Source organism: Somniosus microcephalus, chromosome 5 (genome assembly GCF_052327205.1).
Source record: "Somniosus microcephalus isolate GS21.2 chromosome 5, FLI_Smic_1.0, whole genome shotgun sequence".
In the NCBI taxonomy this organism is placed as follows: Eukaryota; Metazoa; Chordata; class Chondrichthyes; order Squaliformes; family Somniosidae; genus Somniosus; species Somniosus microcephalus.
Window position 1 is genome coordinate 8,191,315 of NC_140991.1, and position 26,271 is coordinate 8,217,585.

The window sequence follows — 26,271 nt, forward strand, 5'->3', positions numbered from 1 at the left end:
TTTTTGACTCGAGGTTATTCTTAGTCTGAATTTTCTTTGTTCCCCAGAACCTGAAGTGAATCCATGCACTCAGGACCTTCAGTATCTGCACAGCGACTTGGTCGACAGTGAATGCTCTCCGCCGCCTAGTTCCCTGGTCTCACCGGACAGCACCTTGGGGTCCTGCCGTCTCACACATCGGGAGAGAGGAGGCCGTGGCGATGGTGCCAAATTTCCCGTGAGTTCCCCCAGAGCGGAAGCACGGCAGAAGCGGAACTCCTCGCAGTCTAAGAAGATCCAAGCCGCTGATCCACCAACGCGAACTAGAACGAGGCCAGGCTCGTCAACCATGACCAACAGATGGTCATCTGAGGAAGACGATGACTTCATGCCCTCTCCCAGACCTTATAAAAGGCAACGTACTCTCAGGGGTCAGAGTTCATCAGCTGACCTAACAAGTATTACAGCTTCAAGTGAACACAGATCTTCTAACCGTCGCTCAGCCCGTAACAAGCGGCAAAAGACGCCGACAGATGGTGCTGGGACAGTATCTTCAGCCAAAGCTAGCCAGACCTCAGCAAGTATGGCAATACCTTCGGCCAATAGTGGCCAGAGCTCAGCTGGTATGGCAGTACCTTCGGCCAATAGTGGCCAGAGCTCAGCCAGTACAACACTGAACATTTCATCTGATAACCAGACAAAATCCTCTCGAATCGACCCGCCGCCCAGTTTCAGGCCCGTGCCACTTCCAGAGAGCAGGCTGGAAGATGGCTGGCTGGAAGTTGACCGGAGTGGGACTTGGCCAGAATCAAGGCCACTGGCGTCGACTGTGCCCACATCGGGGGTGGGAGAGGCTCAGGGCCACGGTGTAAGCCGCAGGCAGACGGGAGAGGACTTCCCGAGACGGAAGACGTCAGACGTTCCCGCACAGTCTGGTGCAAGTCCGTCCCGGTTACAATCTCCTAATGGGACCGCGTGCGAGGTCCCAACCAGCAGCACGATGCCGACCCCGTCCCGATCACAGGTAACCCACAGCCCACATGACCCTCGGGAGCATTCCTGTCTGGCGTTCAGGGAATGTCGCCCCATAGAGCCTTCGCCTCAGTAACCCACAAACCCAGCTTTATCTCTCGGGAGTTTGGTGTCAGAGACAAACGTTTTAGTTCAGCCACCATGAGGAATCCGCCACAATCAGCATTAATGGCCCAGAAATTCGGGGCGGGGGCTTCCCGCGGGTGTAAGCCCCCAACCTGCACTTACCTAGCGCGCCGGCCGTTGAGCTGTGGGCCCGCGTGGGATTCCGATCCTGGGCCTGCTCCAACTGCCGGCGCGCAGTGCTTGCGTATCCCAGGGGGTGCAGTTAGTTCGATGCGTCCCCTGGGATCACGTGGGCCATGGAGAGCCAATCAGAGCAGGGAATGCTCCATTCATAAGTGTGACAGGACGTGCTGTCAAAACTTGTAAATACTACGGCCCCAAAACATCACTAAATCTTCAAATAATTTTTTTTTTAAATCACATTTTTTTAATTATAAATTACATGAAATAACTATTTTAAACAATAATTTAAATTTTTGGTAAAAATAATTTTATTTTCTAACGGGGCTAAAAATAAACTTACCTCTCTTTAAAGTATTTAAAAATAATAAACCTGTGGAAATAATGTTTTAATTTTAATTAATTCACCACTTACCTTGTTATAAGCAGGCCTTGCGACTGCTTTTTAAATGTCTAACTCCTGCAGACTTAGCCTCCCGGGAAAACCTGCAAAATAAACGTAAGTTCGATGCGCACGGGCAGCCTCTCCCGCGCACGCGTTCGACCTCTGAACCCCTGCTTTCGGGGGAACGGAAGTGCCGGTTTCCCGCGCGTGCGCAGTGCATGCAGGAAACCGGCACTTCCATTGGGCTTACGGGTGAGTACCTCGTGCGTACTCACCCGTGGAGACCCGAAGTTCAGGGCCAATATTTCATTTGTACATTTCACCGCTTGTCAAAGTGAGAGATCCACCGCGAGGAAATCCTGGCATTTCGACTCTCAGCATCCAACACTCCCAGGGCGGGAGTGAATCAGCGACGGTTTTATACCACGCGCGATTTTCTTTTCAGTGTGTAAAACAGGTGTTGATTCGCGATTGCCCGGAATAAGTCTCAACCCCATTGTGTCACAGAACGGCAACGTGTAAGGTCGCAGCCACAGGTGTGTTACCCGAAGGGTCAGTTCCCCCACACGATTCCTTCCTACTGGGTCCAGCAACGCCTCGATTTTAAAATTCTCATCTTTGTGTTCAAATCCCCTATGGCCTCACCCCTCCTTATCTCTGTAACCTCCTTCAGCCCCACAACCCTCTGAGATCTCTGCGCTCCTCTAATTCTGGACTCTTGAGCATCCCTGATTATAATCGCTCAACCATTGGCAGCCGTGCCTTCAGCTGCCTAGGCCCTAAGCTCTGGAATTCCCTCCCTAAACCTCTCCGCCTCTCTACCTCTCTTTCCTCCTTTTAAGTCGCACCTTAAAAACCTACCTCTTTGACCAAGCTTTTGGTGTCAAATTTTGTCTGAAAATCGCTCCTGTGAAGCACCTTGGGACGTTTTACTACATTAAGTGTGCTGTATAAATAGAAGTTGCTGTTGTTATCGGAGGGGGCACTGTGCACATGGAGTGTGACCTGGCCGCTGCCATGTTGTTGCTGACAGACTGAGTTTGGAAGGGTTCTGGGAAGGTGGCACCAGCATTCTAGGACTGGAAGATGGTACGTGACGTGGGAGAGGAGAAAGGCTGCGAATGCCAAACTACACGTTTCCCACTTTCTCTCTCCCTTCCTCTCCTGAAATAACTTGCTGACTTGCTAGTCTGACAAGAACTAGCCACCGTCTGGTGTCTTGGCTGAGCAACCATTCTTTGCTGCGGACTAAGGCACAGGCTATTTGGCTGTGTGGGTCTTCGCCCTCAAGCGCCATCCACATGCGCCCGTTTTCCTTTCCATAGACCATGGAGCCCTGCAGATAGTTGTCACGTCCCGACCAGCAGCACAGCACAGACCAGGAATCAAACCTTGGGATCTTCCTTATCCATACAGCCCAACATAACCCTGGCTGGTGATTCTACCCACTGAGAACATAAGCAGGAGAAGGCCATACGGCCCCTCGAGCCCGCTCCGCCATTCAAGAAGATCATGGCTGATCTTCGACCTCAACCAAGGTTCTAGCGAGAATGAGGAACTGAAAGAAATTAGTATTAGTAAAAAAATAGTACTGGAGAAATTAATGGGACTGAAAGCCGCTAAATCCCCAGGACCTGATGGCCCACATCCTAGGGTTTTGAAAGAGGTGGCTATAGAGATAGTGGTTGTAATTTTCCAAAATTCCATAGATTCTAGAATGGTTCCCGCGGATTTAAACCCACTATTTAAGAAAGGGAGAGAGAAAACGGGGAACTACAGACTAGTTAGTAGTAGGGAAAATGCTAGAATCTATTATTAGGGACGTGGTAACAGGGCAGTTAGAAAATAATAATAGGATTGGGCCGAGTCAACACGGATTTATGAAAGGGGAATCGTGTTTGATGAATCTGTTCGAGTTTTTTGAGGTTGTAACTAGCAGAATAGATAAGGGGGAACCAGTGGATGTGGTGTATTTGGATTTTCAGAAGGCTTTCGATAAGGTGCCACACAAGAGGTTATTAAACAAAATTAGGGCTCATGGGATTGGGGGTAATACACTAGCATGGATTGAGGATTGGTTAACGGACAGAAAACAGAGAGTAGGAATAAACGGGTCATTTTCGGGTTGGCAGGTTGTAACATAAGAACATAAGAAATAGGAGCAGGAGTAGGCCAATCGGCCCCTCGAGCCTGCTCCGCCATTCAATAAGATCATGGCTGATCTGATCCTAACCGCCAATCTACTATCACAGAACCATCTCCTGAATCTAACAGAATTAGACACACGAAATAGGAGCAGGATCAGGCTACACGGCCCCTGGGCCCGCTCCGCTACCCACAGGGCCATGACCGATCCGAACCTAGACTCATGTCCAAATTCCTGCCCGCTCCCCGTAACCCTTAATTCCCTTTACTTCTAGGAAACTGTCTATTTCTGTTTTAAATTTATGTAATGATGTAGCTTCTACAGCTTTTTGGGGCAGCATATTCCATGGACCTACCACCCTCTGAGTGAAGTAGTTCCTCCTCATCTCAGTTTTGAAAGAGCAGCCCCTTATTCTAAGACTATGCCCCCTAGTTCTAGTTTCACCCATCATCGGTAACATCTTCCCCGCATCCACTCGATCCAACCCCTTCACAATCTTATATGTTTCAATAAGATCGCCTCTCATTCTTCTGAACTCCAATGAGTAGAGTCCCAATCTACTCAACCTCTCCTCATATGACCACCCCCTCATCCCCGGGATTAACCGAGTGAACCTTCTTTGTACTGACTCGAGAGCAAGTATGTCCTTTCTTAAGTATGGACACCAAAACTGTATGCAGTATTCCAGGTGCGGTCTCACCAATACCTTGTACAACTGAAGCAATACCTCCCTATTTTTATATTCTATCCCCCTAGCAATGAAAGCCAACATTCCATTGGCCTTCTTAATCACTTGCTGCACCTGCATACTAACCTTTTGAGTTTCGTGCACCAGGACCCCCAGATCCCTTTGTACTTCAATACTTTCCAGTTTCTTGCCATTAAGATAATAACTTGCTCTACGATTTTTCCTGCCAAAGTGCATAACCCCACACTTTCCAGTATTGTATTCCATCTGCCAAATCTCTGCCCACTTACTTAGCCTGTCGATGTCCCCTTGCAGGTTTTTTATGTCCTCCTCACTCACTACTTTCCCTCCCATCTTAGTATCATCTGCAAACTTTGATATGTTACACTCGGTCCCCTCCTCCAAATCGTTAATATAGATTGTAAAGAGTTGGGGACCCAGCACTGACCCCTGCGGAACACCACTAGTTACTGATTGCCAGTCTGAGAATGAACCATTTATCCCAACTCTCTGCCTTCTGTTAGATAGCCAATCCTCTATCCATGCCAGAATATTACCCCCAATAACGAGTGGGGTACCGCAAGGATCAGTGCTTGGGCCTCAGCTATTCACAATCTACATCAATGATTTGGATGAGGGGACCAAATGTAATATATCCAAGTTTGCTGATGATACGAAGCTGGGTGGGAATGTAAATTGTGAGGAGGATGCAAGGAGGCTTCAAAGGGATATAGACAGGCTAAGTGAGTGGGCAAGAACATGACAAATGGAATATAATGTGGAGAAATGTGAAGTTATCCACTTTGGTAGGAAAAATAGAAAAGCAGAGTATTTTTTAAATGGTGAGAGATTGGGAAATGTTGGTGTTCAGAGGGACCTGGGTGTCCTTGTACATGAATCACTGAAAGTTAACATGTAGGTACAGCAAGCAATTAAGAAAGCAAATGGTATGTTGGCCTTTATTACAAGAGGATTTGAGTATAAGAGTAAAGACGTCTTACTGCAATTATATAGGGCCCTGGTGAGACCACACCTGGAGTATTGTGTACAGTTTCGGTCTCCTTACCTAAGGAAGGATATACTTGCCATAGAGGGAGTGCAACGAAGGTTCACCAGACTGGTTCCTGGGATGGGGGATTGTCCTATGAGGAGAGATTGAGTCGACTAGGCCTATATTCTCTAGAGTTTAGAAGAATGGGAGGTGATCTCATTGAAACATACAACATTGTTACAGGGCTTGACAGGGTAGATGCAGGGAGGATGTTTCCCCTGGCTGGGGAGTCTAGAACCAGGGGTCACAGTCTCAGAATAAAGGGTCGGCTGTTTAGGACTGAGATGAGGAGAAATTTCTTCACTCCGAGGGTGGTGAATCTTTGGAATTCTCCACCCCAGAGGGCTGTGGAGGCTCAGTCGTTGAGTATATTCAAGACAGAGAGCGATAGATTTTTGGATATTAAGGGAATCAAGGGATATGGGGATAGTGCAGGAAAGTGGAGTTGAGGTCGAAGATCAGCCATGATCTTATTGAATGGTGGAGCAGGCTCGAGAGGCCAAATGGCCTACTCCTGCTCCTATTTTTTATGTTAACTCCACTTTCCCGCCCGAGCCCCATATTCCTGGATTCCCCTAGAGTCCAAAAATCGATCGATCTCAGCCTTGAATATACTCAAAGACTTAGCATCCACAGCCCTCTGGGGCAGAGAATTCCAGAGATTCACCACCCTCTGAGTGAAGAAATTCCTCCTCATCTCAGTCTTGTGCACCAGTCGCTGAAGGTAAGCATGCAGGTGCAGCAGGCGGTTAAGAAGGCAAATGGTATGTTGGCCTTCGTAGCGAGAGGATTCAAGTACAGGAACAAGGATGTCTTGCTGCAGTTGTACAGGGCCTTGGTGAGACCGCACCTTGAGTATTGTGTGCAGTTTTGGTCACCTTACCTGAGGAAGGATGTTCTTGCCATGGAGGGAGTGCAACGAAGATTCACCAGGCTAATACCTGGGATGGCAGGAATGACGTATGAGGAGAGATTGTGTCGATTGGGCTTATACTCACTGGAGTTTAGAAGATTGAGAAGGGATCTCATCGAAACCTATAAAATTCTGTCAGGCCTGGACAGACTAGATGCAGAAAGGATGTTTCTGATGGCCGGGGAGTCCAGAACCAGGGGTCATAGTGTAAGGATAAGGGGTAAGCCATTTAGGACTGAAATGAGGAGGAATTTCTTCACCCAGAGAGTGGTGAACCTGTGGAATTCTCTGCCACAGAGGGCGGTGGAGGCCAGTTCATTAAATATATTCAAGAAAGAGTTGGATATATTTCTTAAGGCTAAAGGGATCAAGGGATATGGGGAGAAGGCAGGAACAGGGTACTGAATTTGGATGATCAGCCATGATCTCATTGAATGGCGGAGCAGGCTCGAGGGGCCGAATGGCCTACTCCTGCTCCTATCTTCTATGTTTCTATGTAAAAGGCCGGCCCCTTATCCTGAGACTCTGCCCCCTAGTTCTAGACTCTCCAGCCAGGGGAAACAACCTCTCAGCATCTACCCTGCCAATCCCCCTCAGAATCTTGTATGTTTCAATGTGATCCCCTCGCATTCTTCTAAAACCCAGAGAGTATAAGCCCAATCTACACAATCTCTCCTCATAGGACAGCCCTCTCATCCCCGAGCCATCCGGGCGCCTACACAATAACACCAAAACCAGCCAGCCAGCAACACGGCGCTTATTTCTGTTGCTTGAAATGTGATGAGTCCTTTCCCTTGTGTTCGCAGCCCCGTGTACAACGCATCGTGGCGTCGGCCTCACCCGCTCTGCCAGCCCCAATTCGGGTGAGGGTCCAGGTCAAAGAGAAGCTCTTCCTCATTCCTGTTCCTCACAGGTAGGATGATGCATCTCGCTCACTGTGCGGGGGGGTGGGGTTTCAACCAGTGTGAACAAGTGTGAGAGTGGGGAAAAGTGTGTGGCCGGCTCTGAGCTCCGTGTTTGGATTGCAGCTTATCAGACACGTGCAGCATCTCCTGGCTGGCAGGCGAGGCGGCGACGAGATATGAGCGGACGTGCGGCGTGAGACCCCAGCTCTCTCTGACCAGTGACGGCGCGCTACTCTCTCCACACGACCTGATCATCGACGTTCTCCAAAGTGATGAGCAGGTGAGACCCCGGGGCCTCGACTCTTCCTTGTTTCAGCCACCCGCCTTCTCAAGGGGCTGGTTCGGGTCGGGGGGAAAGGGAGGGGTGCAGGAGGAGAGAGGGGTGCGGGAAGAGAGAGGGAGGGCGGGAAGAGAGAGGGAGGGAGGGGTGCGGGAGGAGAGAGGGAGGAGAGAGGGAGGGAGAAGGGAGGGAGGGGTGAGGGAGAAGGGAGGGAGGGGTGAGGGAGAAGGGAGGGAGGGGTGAGGGAGAAGGGAGGGAGGGGTGAGGGAGAAGGGAGGGAGGGGTGAGGGAGAAGGGAGGGAGGGGTGCGGGAGGAGAGAGGGAGGGGTGCGGGAGGAGAGAGGGAGGGGTGCGGGAGGAGAGAGGGAGGGGTGCGGGAGGAGGGAGGGGTGCGGGAGGGAGGGGGGAGGGAGGGGTGCGGGAGGAGAGAGGGAGGGAGGGGGGGAGGGAGGGAGGGAGGGAGGGGTGCGGGAGGAGAGAGGGAGGGAGGGGGGAGGGAGAAGGGAGGGAGGGGTGCGGGAGGAGAGAGGGAGGGAGGGGGGAGGGAGGAGAGAGGGAGGGAGGGGGGAGGGAGGGGTGCGGGAGGAGAGAGGGAGGGAGGGGGGAGGGAGAAGGGAGGGAGGGGTGCGGGAGGAGAGAGGGAGGGATGCGGGAGGAGAGAGGGAGGGGGGAGGGAGAAGGGAGGGAGGGGTGCGGGAGGAGAGAGGGAGGGATGCGGGAGGAGAGAGGGAGGGGTGCGGGAGGAGGGAGGGAGGGGTGCGGGAGGAGGGAGGGGGGAGGGAGGGGGGAGGGGGGAGGGAGGGGTGCGGGAGGGAGGGGTGCGGGAGGGAGGGGGGAGGGAGGGGTGCGGGAGGGAGGGAGGGGAGGGAGGAGGGAGGGAGGGGTGCGGGAGGGAGGGAGGGAGGGGAGGGAGGAGGGAGGGAGGGGTGCGGGAGGGAGGGGTGCGGGAGGAGGGAGGGAGGGAGGGAGGGGTGCGGGAGGAAGGAGGGATGCGGGAGGAGGGAGGGGTGCGGGAGGAGGGAGGGAGGGATGCGGAGGGAGGGAGGGAGGGATGCGGAGGGAGGGAGGAGGGAGGGATGCGGAGGGAGGGAGGGGTGCGGGAGGAGGGAGGGAGGGAGGGGTGCGGGAGGGATGCGGAGGGAGGGAGGGAGGAGGGAGGGAGGGATGCGGGAGGAGAGAGGGAGGGAGAGGTGCGGGAGGAGGGAGGGAGGAGGGAGGGATGCGGGAGGAGGGAGGGAGGAGGGAGGGATGCGGGAGGAGGGAGGGAGGAGGGAGGGAGGGATGCGGGAGGAGGGAGGGATGCGGAGGGAGGGAGGGAGGAGGAACTTGCGAACAAAAGAAAGGAAGTACTTGTATTTCTATAGCGCCTTTCACATCCTCAGGACGTCCCAAAAATCTTTACAGCCAATGAAGTACTTTTGAAGTGTGGTCACTGTTGTAATGTAGGAAACACGGCAGCCAATTTGCGCACAGCAAGCTCCCACAAACAGCAATGCGATAATGACCAGACAATCTGTTTTGGTGATGATGGTTGAGGGATAAATATTTGCCGGGACACCGGGGAGAACTCCCCTGCTCTTCCTTGAAATATTGGCCATGGGATCTTTTACGTCCACCTGAGAGAGCAGACGGACCCTCGGTTTAACGCCTCATCTGAAAGACGGCACCTCTGACAGTGCAGCACTCCCTCAGCACTGGCACTGGAGAGTCAGCCTGGATTATGTGCTCAAGTGTCTGTAGAGGGGCTTGAACGCACGACCTTCTGACTCAGAGATGAGAGCGCTGCCCACTGATGTTACAGATAGGGAGGGGCGAGGCCATGAAGGGATTTGAAAACAAGGATGAGAATTTTAGATTGGAAGGGTTGCCAGAGCGGGACCCAATATATGTCAGAGAGCACAGGGGACGAGTGAATGAGACTTGGTGCGAGTTAGGAAAGGGTTTTGGATGAATTGAAGTTTACAGGGGTTGGAAGGTAAAGGAGACTTCAGTTCTGGGCCCCGCCCCTCAGGAAGGAGATATTGGCCTTGGAGGGGGGGAAGCGCAGATTCACCCGAATGATACCGGGGCTAAAAGGGTTAAATTATGAGAACGGGTTGCAGACTGGGCCTGTAGTCCCTCGAGTTTAGAAGATTAAGGGGTGATCTAATTGAGGTGTTTAAGACGATTAAAGGATTTGATAGGGTCGATAATTCAATAGGGTCGAGAGAGAGAAACTATTTCCTCTGGTGGGGGGAGTCCAGAACAAGGGGGCAGAACCTTAAAATTAGAGCCAGGCCGTTCAGGGGTGATGTCAGGAAGCACTTCTTCACACAAAGGGTGGTGGAAGTCTGGAACTCTCCCCCAAAAGGCTGAGGATTAATTGACATTTTCCAGACTGAGATTGATCGATTTTAGTTGGGTATGGGTATCAAGGGATAGGGAGCTAAGGCGGGTAAATAACGTTAAGATACAGATCAGCCGTGATCAAATCGCATGGTGGAACAGGCTGGAGGGGCTGAATGGCCTCCTCCTGTTGCTACGTACAGAGGATGGGAGGCTGATCAAGAGAAAGGCATTGAGTAAAACTAATACAGGACTTACAGCAGGGGTGCTGGGATCCTCCCGCCTCGATAGTGTTCTGTCACTTTCTCGTGCTGCCTAGTGAGAAAAAGCAAGAGAAAGAGACTTGTATTTCTATAGCGCCTTTCATGACCTCGGCACGTCCCAGAACAATTTACAGCCAATGAAGTACTTTTGAAACATAGAAGATAGGAGCAGGAGTAGGCCATTCGGCCCCTCGAGCCTGCTCCGCCATTCAATGAGATCATGGCTGATCATCCAAATTCAGTACCCTGTCCCTGCTTTCTCCCCATATCCCTTGATCCATTTAGCCTTAAGAAATATATCCAACTCCTTCTTGAATATATTTAATGAATTGGCCTCCACTGCCTTCTGTGGTAGAGAATTCCACAGGTTCACCACTCTCTGGGTGAAGAAATTCCTCCTCATTTCAGTCCTAAATGGCTTACCCCTTATCCTTAGACTGTGGCCCCTGGTTCTGGACTCCCTGACCATCGGGAACATCCTTCTGTCACTTTCTCGTACTGCCTAGTGAGAAACAGCAAGAGAAAGAGACTTGTATTTCTACAGCGTCCTTCATGACCTCAAGACATCCCAAAACAATTTACAGCCAATGAAGTACTTTTGAAGTGTGGTCACTGTTGTAATGTGGAATTACTGGAAATTAGATAAGATTGCAGTCCTAGGGTGGGAGATTGTGTCCCTGTGTATCAGTCTCCCTGTGAATGTGGGAGGGCACTTCCCAGACTGACAGTCCCCGTATTTACAAGGGCCATGCACTGTGTTTTAAAGGGATGCAGCATCCCCTGGTAGGAATGGGGCTTCCTGCTTCAATAAGAGATGAATGTGCAATGTTTTTCAGGTCCTGGCTGAGGTGCTTTCCTGGGACCTGCCTCCTGTGTCCGACAGATACAAGAAGGCCTGCCACAGCCTGGCACTGGGTAAGGAGATATACTCAGAAATACACAGGAAATAATAAGGGTATGTAACCCACAGGATAACACTGAGTGTGGGGAGTAGCTACAGTCTGTACCATCTACAAGAGGCACTGCAGCAACTCGCCAAGGCTTCTTTGACAGCACCTCCCAAACCCGTGACCTCTACCAACCACCTAGAAGGACAAGGGCAGCAGGCGCATGGGAACACCATCACCTCCAAGTTCCCCTCCAAGTCACACACCATCCTGACTTGGAAATATATCGCTGTTTCTTCATCGTCGCTGGGTCAAAATCCTGGAACTCCCTCCCTAACAGCACTGTGGGAGCACCTTCACCACACGAACTGCAGCGGTTCAAGAAGGCGGCTCACCGCCACCTTCTCAAGGGGCAACTAGGGATGGGCAATAAACGCTGGCCTTGCCAGTGACGCCCACATCCCGAGAATGAATTCTATAAAAAAACAGGGCAGTGCAGCTTGAGGTCATAATCTTGCCGTTGTGTTTGATCTTCGCAGCTGAGGACCCTTCGATCTCAAAGATCCTCCAACTGCAGGAGAATGGCCCTTCGATCGACCTATCCGGACTCTCCTTGAACAAGGAGCACCTGACCCCGATCCTGCGAGCGCTCAAGCTACAGACCGCCACCCGTGAGCTGCGCCTGTCCACCAACCGCCTGGGTGATGACGCCATGGACGAGCTGCTGGCCAGCCTGGTGACCATGCCCAACCTGACCCTGCTGGACCTCTCGTCCAATCAGATCACACACGAAGGCCTGAAGAAGCTGTGCAACCCCACCAAGCTCTCCGGGGACTCACCCTTTCAGGTTAGAGATGTTGCTGATAATTGTATCAACTATTCAAAAATGGCGTGGTAGAGAGAAAGCGGGGAATTACAGACCGGTAAGCCTGACATCGGTAGTGGGGAAAATGCTAGAGTCCATTATAACAGACGTAATAGCAGAGCACTTGGAAAACAGTGACAGGATCGGACAAAGTCAACATGGATTTACAAAAGGTAAATCGTGCTTGACTAATCTACTGGAATTTTTTGAGGATGTAACTGGTAGAATAGATAAGGGAGAACCAGTGGATGTGGTGTATTTGGACTTTCAGAAGGCTTTCGATAAGGTCCTGCATAAGAGATTAGCGTGTAAAGTTAAAGCACATGGGATTGGGGGCAAGGTACTGACTTGGATAGAGAACTGGTTGGCAGACAGGAAGCAAAGAGTTGGAATAAACGGGTCTTTTTCCCAGGCAGTGACTAGTGGGGTACCGCAGGGATCGGTGCTAGGACCCCAGCTATTCACTATATATATTAATGATCTAGACGAGGGAACCAGATATAATGGGCTAGAAATTCAGTGGCCTGCGCCACCAGTTTGCGCCCAAAGAGGGCTTTTACGCCACTGTGCAAACCTACCGCGATATTTAGCGGGGCGCTAATGGCGGCGTTAGCCAGTAGCGCTGCGCCGCCACCGATGACGTCATCGGTGTGCGCAGCGCCCCGCTATCGCCCCGCTGGCCATATTTGGTTGCTGCCGCCTCCCCCGCGCCGGCCGCAAACAGCGACCGGTACACAGGGGCCTACCTGTGCCGGTAGTGGGGCGAGTTAAGGTGGAGGTGTGGCTGGCCGCTTTTTCGGCGGCCGCCTGCCCACACCTCCGTCCCCGGCCTCCTACACCCACCACCCCCCCGCGGCATTGCCGGCTGTTTCCAGAGAGCCCGGCACTTCTCCTTGGTGCCGGGCTCATTTGCCGGCACTCGCGAGCGGGGCCCCCTTAAGAATGAGAGGGAGGCCTGCAGTACCGCAGGCTGCCGTGCCGCAGCGGGTGGCGCTGCGGCACTTTACACGCCGATATTCAGTTTCAGTGCCCGAAGCGGGGCGCCGAAACCCTTGTTTGGCGGCCGGCTTCCACTTGGGGCGCTGAAACTGAATATCCCGCTGGCGCAAGTGGCTCCGCGCGCAGCGGTAATTCCGGCGCCCAGGCGAGCTGGGCGCCCCTAACTGAATTTCTAGGCCAATATTTCCAAGTTTGCAGATGACACAAAGCTGGGTGGGCGTGTGTGCTGTGAGGAGGATGCAGAGAAACCCCAGTATGATTTGGACAGGTTGGGTGATTGGGCAGAAGCATGGCAGATGCAGTATAATGTGGATAAATGCGAGGTTATCCACTTTGGTGGCAAAAACAGGAAAGCAGATTATTATCTGAACGGCAATAGATTGGGAAAAGGGGAAGTGCAACGAGACCTGGGTGTCCCTGTGCACCAGTCGCTGAAGGTAAGCATGCAGGTGCAGCAGGCGGTTAAGAAGGCAAATGGTATGTTGGCCTTCATAACGAGAGGATTCGAGTACAGGAGCAAGGATGTCTTGCTGCAGTTGTACAGGGCCTTGGTGAGACCACACCTTGAATATTGTGTGCAGTTTTGGTCACCTTATCTGAGGAAGGATGTTCTTGCCATGGAGGGAGTGCAGCGAAGATTCACCAGACTGATACCTGGGATGGTAGGAATGATGTACGAGGAGATTGGGTCGATTGGGCTTATACTCGCTGGAGTTTAGAAGAATGAGAGGGGATCTCATTGAAACTTATAAAATTCTAACAGGACTCGACAGACTAGATGCAGGAAAGATGTTCCCGATGGCGGGGGAGTCCAGAACCAGGGGTCACAGTCTAATATAAGGGGTAAGCCATTTAGGACAGAAATGAGGAGGAATTTCTTCACCCAGAGAGTGGTGAACCTGTGGAATTCTCTACCACAGAAGGCAGTTGAGGCCAATTCATTAAATATATTCAAGAAGGGGTTGGATATATTTCTTAAGGCTAAAGGGATCAAGGGATATGGGGAGAAGGCAGGGACAGGGTACTGAATTTGGATGATCAGCCATGATCACATTAAATGGCGGAGCAGGCTCGAGGGGCCGAATGGCCTACTCCTGCTCCTATCTTCTATGTTTCTATATATCATAACCAACGTCAACATGGAAACAGGAAGAGGCCATTCAGCCCCTCGAGCCTGTTTCACCATTCAGTTAGATTGTGGCTGATCTGTATCTCAACCCCATTTACCCACCTTTGCTCCACATCCCCTCGTTACCCTTACCAACAAAAATCTGTCGCTCTCAGTCTTGAAAATTTCAGCTGACCCCCAGCATCAACAGCCTACTGCGGGGAAGAGAGTTCCAGATTTCTGCTAACTTTGTGTGAAAAAGTGCTTCCTAATTTCACTTCTGAATGGACTGGCTCCAGTGTTCCCTTTGTTCTGCACGGCTTGCTTCTTTTAGTGCACGGTCCTTTTTAAATTTCCGCTCATGAGTGGTATTTACAATGGGGAAGCCGGTAGGCGGCCTGTGCGGGACCTTTCCCATTGCTGCGCGGCCTCGCAGCTTAGAGGGAACATTGCCTGTTATTCCCCTTTGTTCTGGATTCCCCCACCACAGGATATAGTTCCTACGTATCTACCCTATTGAATCCCTTTATCAAGAGAGGGTGCAGAGGAGATTTACCAGAATGGTACCAGGGCTGAGGGACTTCAGTTAGTGGATAGACTGGAGAAGCTGGGATTGTTCTCCTGAGAGCAGAGAAGGCTAAGAGGAGATTTGATAGAATGTTCTAAATCATTAAGAGTTTGGATAGAGTAAATAAGGAGCAACAGTTTCCAATGGCAGAAGGGCCGGTAACCAGGGGAGACAGATTGACGGTGATTGGCAAAAGAACCAGGGGGGAGATGAGGAGAATTTACTTAACGCAGCGAGTTGTTGTGATCTGGAATGCGCTGCCTGAAAGGGCGGTGGAAACAGATTCAATAATAACTTTAAAAAGGGAATTGGATAAATACTTGAAGGGGAAAAATTCGCAGGGCTGTGCGGGGAAAGTGCGGGGGAGTGGGACTAATTGGAGAGCTCTTTCAACCAGCCGGCACAGGCACGATGGGCAGAATGGCCTCCTTCTGTGCTGTATGATTCTAAGTTAAACACCTCGATCAGATCAGCCCTCCACGCTCTAAACTCCAGGGAAATATGAGCGAAGTTTATGCAGCACAGGTTTCCCATGCTCCGATTGATATTTGCCCATTAAGTCGTAGGAAGTCTGTGGGAACATCAAGCGTTCACTCTTCCCTCTCCGAGTGGGGTGAACTCAATAGTGAGGCCTGGAAGGACCCCATTCCGTTCAGCTGTCCCGCTCTGTGTCACTTACACCAAGAGTCATTTTTACTGATACCTGCTTTTTATTTCCAGATTTGTTTTAAAAAACGCTAGAGTTTAATTCATTCTCGGGATGTGGGCGTTGCTGGCAAGGCCGGCATTTATTGGCCATCCCCAGTTGCCTTATGAACATACGAACAATGACAGACAGGTAAAGACCCTCTGGTCAATCGAGACTGTCCCTCACAATTGCGATACCTTGTGTATCACAATATACACTCCCTACCCGCGCCACCCGAAACCATGGGCTCTCCTGGGAGAAGCAAAAAAAGATTAAAAAACCCAGGCCAATTTAGGGAAAAATCTTGGAAATTCCTCTCCAACCCATCTAGGCGATCGAAACGAGTCCAGGAGATCATTCTGGCCCTGAATTCCCTGCAGTGCCTCCCTTCTGTAGGAGGTGATCTCCGCCCCAGCCCAGAAACAGGTCCAGCTCTCGCTCGAAGGAATCCAGCGAGTCTGCGTCCACCGCACGAGACGGCAGCCTGTTCCAGAGGTCCACTGTTCTCCGGGAAAAGAACCACTTCCTCACATCTAACCTCGATCTGGCCTTACACAACCTAAAATTGTGACCCCTGGTCCTCCCTAACCTATTTAATTGGAACAAACCGTCAACTGGAACACAATCTATTCCCTTCGTCTATAAACCTCAGTCAGAGCCCCCCTAAGTCTACGCTTCTCTAAAGTGTGGAGGCCCAACTCTTTTAGCCTAGCTTGATAACTAAGATGCTTCAGACTGGGAATTAGTCTAGTGGCCCTCCTCTGCACCCTCTGCAAAGCCTCAATATCACCCACCATGTGAGGAGACCGAAACTGGACCCAGTGTTCCAAGAGCGGTCTGACCAAGGTCTTGTACAAGGACAATATAGTGTGCCTCGTCTTGTACTCAATTGTCCTATGGATAAACCCCAACACCCGATTTGCTCCAGCTATCGCTACACGGCATTGCTCATGTACCTTTAAGGATGTATGCACTGGAATGCCCAGATCTCTCTCTATCGCCACATTCTTTCATTCTTTTCTCTGAAGGGTGTATGAATGTTATACATCATTTGCCAATCACGTTTCCCCTTTGTTTTAATTTACACAGATCTTCTGAGAGCTTTTACTGAGCATCGAATCCCGTCTCATTTACAGCGATTTTCGCATATTCCAGAGATAGAAACCTAGAAGATAGGAGCAGGAGTCGGCCATTTGGCCCCTCGAGCCTGCTCCGCCATTCAATGAGATCATAGCTGATCATCCAAATTCAGTACCCGGTCCCCACTTTCTCCCCATATCCCTTGATCCCTTTAGCCTTAAGAAATATATCCAACTCTTTCTTGAATATATTTAATGAATTGGCCTCAACTGCCTTCTGTGGTAGAGAATTCCACAGGTTCACCACTCTCTGGGTGAAGAAATTCCTCCTCATCTCTGTCCTAAATGGCCTACCCCTTATCCTTAGACTGTGGCCCCTGGTTCTGGACTCCCCGACCATCGGGAACATCCTTCCTGCATCTAGTCTGTCTAGTCCTGTTAGAATTTTATAAGTTTCAATGAGATCCCCTCTCATTCTTCTAAACTCTAGCGAATATACAGGAAACTTTCGATTAACCGGCCCCTAAATAACCGGAAATGTCGGTTAACCGGCAAAATTCAGGAGTCGGTTCAGGTAACTTTTATTACTTTTTTTACTCCATTTGTTGCGGTGCAAGGGTGTAGCTGCAGCTGTTGCTAAGCTACAGAGACGCTTGCAACTTGTGCCCATTGTTCCGAAGCTGTAACAGGGTTTGTTGCTTTACACGGAGCTCTCCGCTCCGTATCTTTTACTATAGCGTTCGGTTATCCGGAATTGTTGATGAACCGGCACGACGTCGGTCCCGTCCGTGCCGGATAACAGAAAGTTTCCTGTAAGTCTAATCGACCCAATCTCTCCTCATGCGTCATTCCTGATATTTAAAACGGAATCTGTGCCGAGCCCAGAGGGAACAAAGGGCAGAGCTGTTTGTCAATGAAAAGGGCAGCTGGGCTACAGAGGGAGGTGGTCCCAAATTCCTCAGTTACTGAGCAGCTGTTGTGTTGCACACTCCACACCCCAGGACTGTGAAGACAAGGCCACTATTGCTGCATTTTTATCAAAGCCCATAGCCCACAGTTTGTCCACTTTTTTAGTGTACACGTGGGCTGGGAACTGACGCCCAGAGTCGAGCTGTTTGTTTAAACATCTCTGGATTTTGCTTATACTGTTGTGCCGCTACTGCGTCCGGTGGGTCATCAGGTTCAGCTGCTGCCAGTGAGGCTTGTAACGATAATAAAACTGTCCTCACTGTCATAGCAGCTGCCCACTGAACTTTCAGAACATCCAAACAAATGGGTGCCATTACTGAACTAATACTTAGATGCCAAATTTTTTGTAATAAACCGCACCTTTGGAGGATTAAATGGATCTGTTTCTGGAATTTAAATTTCTAGTTGATACCGCCCCTCCTTCATAGGGTGTGTCAGGAGGCTCTGCAATCTCTCCTCGCCATTCTGTAAAGTGTTCATCTACGAGTTCAACTCTTATTTGATTCTTGCTGATCCACTCATTCCCCCCACCCCCCCCGACCTGTTGATATAGTTCATAGCCGACAAGCTTACTGTGGCTCGGTGGTGTGGCTGGGCCACTTCAGAGGGCAGTTCAGTGTCAACCATGCTGGTGTGGGACTGGAGTCACGTGTAGGCCCAGGCCAGGTGAGGACGGCAGAGTTCCTTCCCTAAAGGGCATCAGTGAACCAGCTGGGTTTTTCACCACAATCCGACAGCTTCATGCTCACTTTTGCTGATATCTGCTTTTTTATTTCCAGATTATTTGTTAAACTGAAATCCTCAAACTGCTGTGGTGGGATTTGAACTCGGCTTCTCTGGATTACTAGTCCAGTCACACAACCGCTACACCACCGTACCTGTGACCGCTTGGTCCGATCGTCCAGTCACAGAACCGCCACACCACCGCACCTGTGACCGGTTGGTCCGATCGTCCAGTCACAGAACCGCCACACCACCGCACCTGTGACCGGTTGGCCCGATCGTCCAGTCACAGAACCGCCACACCACCGTACCTGTGACCGGTTGGCCCGATTGTCCAGTCACAGAACCGCCACACCGCCGTACCTGTGACCGGTTGGCCCGATCGTCCAGTCACAGAACCGCCACACCACCGTACCTGTGACCGGTTGGCCCGATCGTCCAGTCACAGAACCGCCACACCACCGTACCTGTGACCGGTTGGCCCGATCGTCCAGTCACAGAACCGCCACACCACCGTACCTGTGACCGGTTGGCCCGATCGTCCTGTTTCCGTGTTGTAACTTCAATGTATTGCAAGATGAGGGAGATCGGGGGAAATGATCACTTGGTCACACCAAGTTTGAAAGTCTGTAAGGAAGAGGGCTCCTGCGTTTTGGGGTCTGAGGATTGCGTTCGAGCACGAGTAGATCATGCAGGGAAGCCAGAGGAGGAGTGTGCAGGATTTTTTTAAAGGTTTAGTATTAAAATAGTTCACTGAAGGGATTCTTGAATGTTTGTTTGTGTCTCAGAGTCTGCAGGAGTTGAACCTGAGCCTCAATCCCCTGGGTGACAGCAGCTCTCAGTCCATAGCCTCGCTCATCAGAAGCTGCCCCGTACTGAGCACGCTCAGACTCCAGGCCTGCGGGCTCACAGCCAAGTTCCTGCAGCACTTCGCATTCAACTTCACGATGAAAGGTAAAAGACAGAAAGGACTTGCATTTCTATGGCGCCTTTCACCACTTCAGGACATCCCAAAGTGCTCTACAGCCAGGATTACAAGACACAGGTTCAAACTAGTAGGAGCAATATAAGGAAATTCTTCACACACTGAGTGATGGACACATGAAATAAACTCCCAGATAGAGGAGTGCAGGCAGAACTCTCCCAGAAACTGGATACTGACATGGGGAGCACACTAACACCTCTGGGGATGGATGATGTAGGATGGGCAGAATGGCCTTCATCATCCATAACTAACTTGTGACAGACAGTGTGTCTGTTCTACCTTCAGAGTAACTCTCATCCGAAAGATGGTCTCTCCAACATTGTAGCACTCCCTCAGTACTGCCCCTCCGACAGTGCAGCGCTCCCTCAGTACTGATCGTCCGACAGTGCAGCGCTCCCTCAGTACTGCCCCCCTGACAGTGCAGCGCTCCCTCAGTACTGCCCCTCCGACAGTGCGGCGCTCCCTCAGTACTGCCCCTCCGACAGTGCAGCGCTCCCTCAGTACTGCCCCTCCAACAGTGCAGCGCTCCCTCTGTACCGCCCCTGTGACAGTGCAGCACTCCCTCAGTACCGCCCCCTCCAACAGTGCAGCGCTCCCTCAGTACTGCCCCTCCGACAGTGCAGCGCTCCCTCAGTGCTGACCCTCCGACAGTGCAGCGCTCCCTCAGTACTGTCCCTCCGACAGTGCAGCGCTCCCTCAGTACTGTCCCTCCGACAGTGCAGCGCTCCCTCGGTACTGCCCCTCCGACAGTGCAGCGCTCCCTCGGTACTGCCCCTCCGACAGTGCAGCGCTCCCTCAGTACTGTCCCTCCGACAGTGCAGCGCTCCCTCAGTACTGCCCCTCCGACAGTGCAGCGCTCCCTCGGTACTGCCCCTCCGACAGTGCAGCGCTCCCTCGGTACTGCCCCTCCGACAGTGCAGCGCATCCCTAAGTACTGACCCTCCGACAGTGCTGTGCTCCCTCAGTACTGTCCCTCTGACAGTGTAGCACTCCCTCGGTACTGACCCTCCGACAGTGCAGCGCTCCCTCAGTACTGCCCCTCCGACAGTGCAGCGCTCCCTCAGTACTGCCCCTCCGACAGTGCAGCGCTCCCTCAGTACTGCCCCTCCGACAGTGCAGCGCTCCCTCAGTACTGCCCCTCCGACAGTGTAGCACTCCCTCAGTACTGCCCCTCCGACAGTGTAGCACTCCCTCAGTACTGCCCCTCCGACAGTGCAGCGCTCCCTCAGTACTGCCCGTCTGACAGTGCAGCGCTCCCTCAGTACTGCCCCTCCGACAGTGCAGCGCTCCCTCAGTACTGCCCCTCCGACAGTGCAGCGCTCCCTCAGTACTGCCCCTCCGACAGTGCAGCGCTCCCTCAGTACTGACCCTCCGACAGTGCAGCGCTCCCTCAGTACTGCTCCTCCGACAGTGCAGCGCTCCCTCAGTACTGCCCCTCCGACAGTGCAGCGCTCCCTCAGTACTGCCCCTCCGACAGTGCAGCGCTCCCTCAGTACTGCCCCTCCGACAGTGCAGCACTCCCTCAGTACTGCCCCTCCGACAGTGCAGCGCTCCCTCAGTACTGCCCCTCCGACAGTGCAGCACTCCCTCAGTACTGCCCCTCCGACAGTGCAGCACTCCCTCAGTACTGCCCCTCCGACAGTGCAGCGCTCCCTCAGTACTGCACTGGATTATAGGCTTAAGCTTCTGGAGTGTGGCCTGAACCCACGACCTTCTGACTCCGAGGCGAGAGTGCTGCCCACTGAGACAAACTGACAAGGCAGTTAGACTGTGGTAAAAGGGAATGTAGCTTTCAGTTTTGAAGGTATGCAGCATCAGGCGATTGGTAATATTCTCACCAGAAAGTTCTAGTTATTTTTAAATCTGTTAATGGATTAGCGATTAGTTAGTCAATAATTATTGTTTTCTGCTGGTAGTTATAGATCTACGTGAACTGTTACGTGACAGTGAAATAATGACCTGTGTGAGGTGTGCACTGGTCAATCGCCCGTCAGTCTACCTCTGTGCTCAGCCCTCTCCTCTTTATTCCCTCAGGATCCAGGCACCTGAAGACTTTGATCTTATCCCACAATGCCCTGGGCCTCAAAGGGGTACAGCTTCTTCTGAAGAGTCTCCCCCATGATGTCCTTTCTCGTCTCGAGATCTCGTCGGTCCTTGGTAACCAAGAGGACGGGCCATTCGTGGCAGCGGTTGTGAAGTACCTCGCCCAGGTCAGTACGAGACGGCAGGGAGGATTGTTGCTCTGCTGTTCCCTAAGAGGCAACTTAACATAGAAACATAGAAGATAGGAGCAGGAGTAGGCCATTCGGCCCCTCGAGCCTGCTCCGCCATTTAATGAGATCATGGCTGATCGTCCAAATTCAGTACCCGGTCCCTGCTTTCTCCCCATATCCCTTGATCCCTTTAGCCTTAAGAAATATATCTAACTCCTTCTTGAATATATTTAATGAATTGGCTTCAACTGCCTTCTGTGGTAGAGAATTCCACAGGTTCACCACTCTCTGGGTGAAGAAATTCCTCCTCATCTCAGTCCTAAATGGCTTACCCCTTATCCTTAGACTGTGACCCCTGGTTCTGGACTCCCCCGCCATCGGGAACATCCTTCCTGCATCTAGTCTGTTAGAATTTTATAAGTTTCAATGAGATCCCCTCTCATTCTTCTAAACTCCAGTGAGCATAAGCCCAATTGACCCAATCTCTCCTCATACGTCATTCCTGCCATCCCAGGTATCAGTCTGGTGAATCTTCGCTGCACTCCTTCCATGGCAAGAACATCCTTCCTCAGATAAGGCGACCAAAGCTGCACACAATACTCAAGGTTTGGTCTCACCAAGGCCCTGTACAACTGCAGCAAGACATCCTTGCTCCTGTACTCGAATCCTCTCGCTGCCACTTCCCTTCCCATGTTTGTGGCTCCTGTTTCTCTGGTGTCAGATGTGGCTCAGTGGGTAGCGCACTTGCTTCTGAGTCTAAAACGGTTGTGGATTCAAGCCCCACTCCAGGGACTTGAGCACACAAAGCTAGGCTGACACTCCAGTGCGGTGCTGAGGGAGTGCTGCACTGTCGGAGCTGCCGTCTTTCAGATGAGGCGTTAAACCGAGGCCCCGTCTGCTCTCTCGGGTGGATGTAAAAGATCCCATGGCACTATTTCGAAGAAAAGCAGGGGAGTTATCCCCGGTGTCCTGGGGCCAATATTTATCCCTCAACCAACATCACTAAAATAGATGATCTGGTCATTATCACACTGCTGTTTGTGGGAACTTGCTGTGCGCAAATTGGCTGCTGCGTTTCCCACATTACAACAGTGACCACACTTCAAAAAGTACCTCATTGGCTGCAAGTCCTTCTTTCTTTTTAAAACACATGAAGCTTCACACTGCCCTTGAGTGTTCCAACCACCCAGCTGCTGTTGGGAGAACCCCCAGGCTAGGAGAGGCGGAGGCTGCTCATGTCCTCGTCTTTGCCCAGCACTTACTCTCTCAGTCAATGTGACTGCCCCAGTTCGATGGGATTCCACTGGATCTCAAAGTGTTGACATGGAGCAGAGATTATACTAAGGGCCCTGAGCACAGCTGGGAATATCACACGGCTGTCTCCTAACTGACGGGCGTTCTAGTTTTGGACTGAATCTACAACATTGGTCAGAAAGTGTCTCGTGATCTCGGGGTCTGGAGATTAACAGGGTGCGGTAGTGTAGTGGCTATGTTACAGGATTGCAATGCCGAGGCCTGAACTAATAATCCAGGGAACATCATGGGCAGTTTAAAATTTAGAATTCAGTTAAAATAAAAAGCCGGCTTCAGTAAAAGTGACCGTGAAGCTGTCGGATTGTCGTAAAAACCCAACCAGTTCACTGCCGTCCTTACCCGGTCCGGGCTATTCGGGACTCCAGTCCCTCACCAATGTGGGTGACTCTTAGCTGTGCTCTGCTCACGGGCTGCAGCGGTTCAAGAAAGCAGCCCAGCACCACCTTCAGGGCAACCAGGGACGAGCAATAAATGCCGGCCTTGCCAGTGACGCCCACATCCCCCAGAATTTTTTTTTTAATTCAGCCTTATTGCCCAGTGAGCTGGCTCTGACCTCGGCACAAGCATCATCCTGTAATATCAGTACACTCCCTGCTTTGCATTTGGAGGGAGCAATATTAGATTCACCCTTCAGGGCGAAGGAATTCTTCTGTTTGTTACGGACCATGGGGGAAAAATTTGGTTCGTTTGCGCCTCTCGTTAGCGCCCTATGGGTGCAAAGCCACTACATAAGAACATAAGAAGTAGAAGCAGGAGTAGGCCATACGGCCCCTCGGGCCTGCTCCGCCATTCAATAGGATCATGGCTGATCCGAACCTAGACTCACGTCCACTTCCCTGCCCTCTCCCCGTAACCCCTAATTCCCTTATCAGCTAGGAAACTGTCTATCTCCGTTTTAAATTTATTTAATGTCGCAGCTTCCACAGCTCTCTGAGGTAGCAAATTCCATAGATTTACTACCCTCTGAGTGAAGAAGTTTCTCCTCATCTCAGTTTTGAAAGGGCAGCCCCTTATTCTAAGATTATGCCCCCTAGTTCTAGTCTCACCCATCAGTGGAAACATCCTCCCCGCATCCACCCGATCAAGCCCCCTCACAATCTTATATGTTTCAATAAGATCGCCTCTCATTCTTCTGAATTCCAGTGAGTAGAGGCCCAACCTACTCAACCTTTCCTCATAAGTCAACCCCCTCATCTCCGGAATCAACCGAGTGAACCTTCTCTGAACTGCCTCGAGAACTAGCGGCCGGGCGCGGCGATGTTTGCACCACTCGCGAAATTGATCAGACATTTTGCGGCGGCGCAAAAGACTGCCGCCACGATCTCCTGCGCCGGCAGATCATGACGTCAGTCGAGTGCGCAACGCCCCGGACCAGATATTGAGTGGCGCCGCCTGCCGCTAGCAACGACAGGTTGAGGGGAGCGTTTTGCAGTCGGGAAGGGACTGGGGGAGCGCTATTTAAAGGCGGCCGCTTCCTGCCTTTTTTGTCGGCGACATTTTTGCACCACGCATTCTGAGAGAGAGAGAGAGAGAGAGACTTCTGGAGAGATTCAACGCTGTGTGAAGGAGTTTTGGGTACTGAGCAGCACTTTGCAGGTTGATTTTGATTTGACCTTCCTTGCATCGATTTAGAAGAGACTGTGGGGGCTGCACTCTGAGCTCTTTCCCTGGGTCTCTCCATTGTTCTTTCCAGCAGAATTGATGTACAGGTCTCTCCAGGCCGAGATTCAAGGCTGCAATGAGCAGGGTGTGGATGGAGAGCAAGATCGACCCTCCCCTTTAAGAACTGGCCGGCGCCAGTGTGTCTGTGTTCCATTGCTGACTGACATCACATGAGCTCCGCCAGCGCTCTGAGGTAGCGCCTCGCTCCTCGGCGTTACCGCCTTAAGAGAGGTGTGTAGCGCCTGATTTAGCGCTCCAATCACCTCCAGGGGCGATAGAGGCCAGGTTTGCAGTCGGAGGCGATAATTAGCACCAGGCGCTAAACTTTGCGCCCCAAACGGGGCGACACCGGATTTCTCCCCCCATGTTTTGTACAGGTAGAATGTGTTCGGACAGATGTAAGCCATGGCTCAGTGGGTAGCCCACTCGCCTCTGAGTCAGAAGGTCGTGGGTGGAAGTCCCACTCCAGAGACTTGAGCACAAAAATCTAGGCTGACACTCCCAATGCAGTGCTGAGGGAGTGCTGCACTGTCGGAGGTGCCGTCTTTCAGATGAGACGTTAAACCAAGGCCTGCCCTGTCTGCTCTTTCAGGTGGATATAAAAGATCCCATGGCACTATTTCGAAGAAGAGCAGGGGAGTTCTCCCCGGTGTCCTGGCCAATATTTATCCCTCAATCAACATCACTGACGTAAGAAAACTACTAGGCACTTGGTCTAAGCGTTAAACAAAGCTTTAATCAACTGTTTTTCAACATGGAGGTCTAGTTGTGTCCTTCACTAGTTCCTGTTATGAATGTCCTGCGCAAGCTGGGCCCGTGCCCGAGTATTTATACTCTCCTTGGACAGCGCCACCTGCAGGCTGCTCAGTTGATTCATGCCAATCACTAAAACAGATTACGGGAAACTCTCGATTTACCGGCACCTAAATAACCGGAAATCTCTGTTAACCGGCAAAATTCAGCAGTAGGTTCAGGTAAGTTTTACTTCATATTAGTGGCCGTTCCTGGATCTGTGGCTGTGTAACCAGGGTTCCTGCACCTGTTGCTAAGCAACAGGGACGCCTGGATCTTGTGGCCGGGGTTCCTGCAGCTGTTGCTAAGCAACAGGGAAGCCTGGATCTGTTGCTGTGTACCGGGCTCTTGTTCCTTTTACGATACCTCTCTGTAATCCGGACTTTTTGATAAACCGGCACCATGCCAGTCCCGTCGGTGCCGGATAAAAAAGAGTTTCCTGTATCTGGTCATTATCAAATTGCTGTTTGTGGGAGCTTGCTGTGCGCAAATTGGCTGCTGCGTTTCCCACATTACAACAGTGACTACACTTCAAAAGTACTTCATTGGCTGTAAAGCGCTTTGAGACGTCCGGTGGTCATGAAAGCCGCTATAGAAATGCAAGTCTTTCTTTTATTTTAAGACTAGCCCGACGTTAAAGTAGGTTTTATTCCAATGCTCCTTGTCATTGGAGTGGTAGAAAGTCGCTTTGTGACACTCAGACGAAGGAGAGGTGTTGCCCCCTAGGGAGGAGACATTGAAGGGTCAATCCCCCCTCATAGACTCTTTGATCTCCACGTTCAAGCCATAATGGTCCAGCGCTTCACATGTCTTGGCACCAGAATGGACTGAGGTTTCACTGTGCATCACAATGCCTGGCGGTACAGTTGGCATGCTGGGGAAATGGGTGTGGAATCAGCACAGAATCCACTGGAGACGCAGGTCACACTTACCGGGCAGTTGGGGTTACTTCACTTCTCCACAGCTGTGAAACGTGCCCGAAGCCAGTCGAGGCTCTCGAAGAATTTCACTCAGGCAGGGCCTCCCTGGAGGAAGCATGGTCAGTGATACTAAATCACGGAGATCCGGAGAGGCAGCTGCAGTTGAAACCTGGGCCGGCTCTGCTGAAAACTGCACACAATTTGCAAAAGGGGCTTCAAACCACGGAAGTCACAAAATAATCACCAGGCCCGTGAACCGTCACCAACTCCACATCCCAAAATTACC

General features: G+C 51.6%; 1 protein-coding gene and 1 pseudogene across 4 annotated transcripts in view; one reads left to right on the forward strand and one right to left on the reverse strand.

The window, feature by feature from the left end:
* Nucleotides 1-26,271, forward strand: part of LOC147116852 (tonsoku-like protein) — a 207,801-nt gene that overhangs the window by 174,155 nt on the left and 7,375 nt on the right. For 3 of the 4 annotated variants that reach the window (XM_085987258.1, XM_085987259.1, XM_085987260.1), the window contains 7 exons: nt 48-1,003; nt 7,247-7,353; nt 7,469-7,625; nt 11,050-11,128; nt 11,640-11,947; nt 18,888-19,053; nt 21,119-21,294. In XM_085987258.1, coding sequence (XP_085843384.1) covers nt 48-1,003; nt 7,247-7,353; nt 7,469-7,625; nt 11,050-11,128; nt 11,640-11,947; nt 18,888-19,053; nt 21,119-21,294 — 1,949 coding nt within the window. Of the gene's footprint in view, nt 1-47; nt 1,004-7,246; nt 7,354-7,468; nt 7,626-11,049; nt 11,129-11,639; nt 11,948-18,887; nt 19,054-21,118; nt 21,295-26,271 lie in introns of those variants that run through there. The other variant, XM_085987261.1, reaches the window with a different exon arrangement.
* Nucleotides 17,356-17,682, reverse strand: LOC147116853 (ubiquitin-conjugating enzyme E2 K pseudogene; annotated as a pseudogene).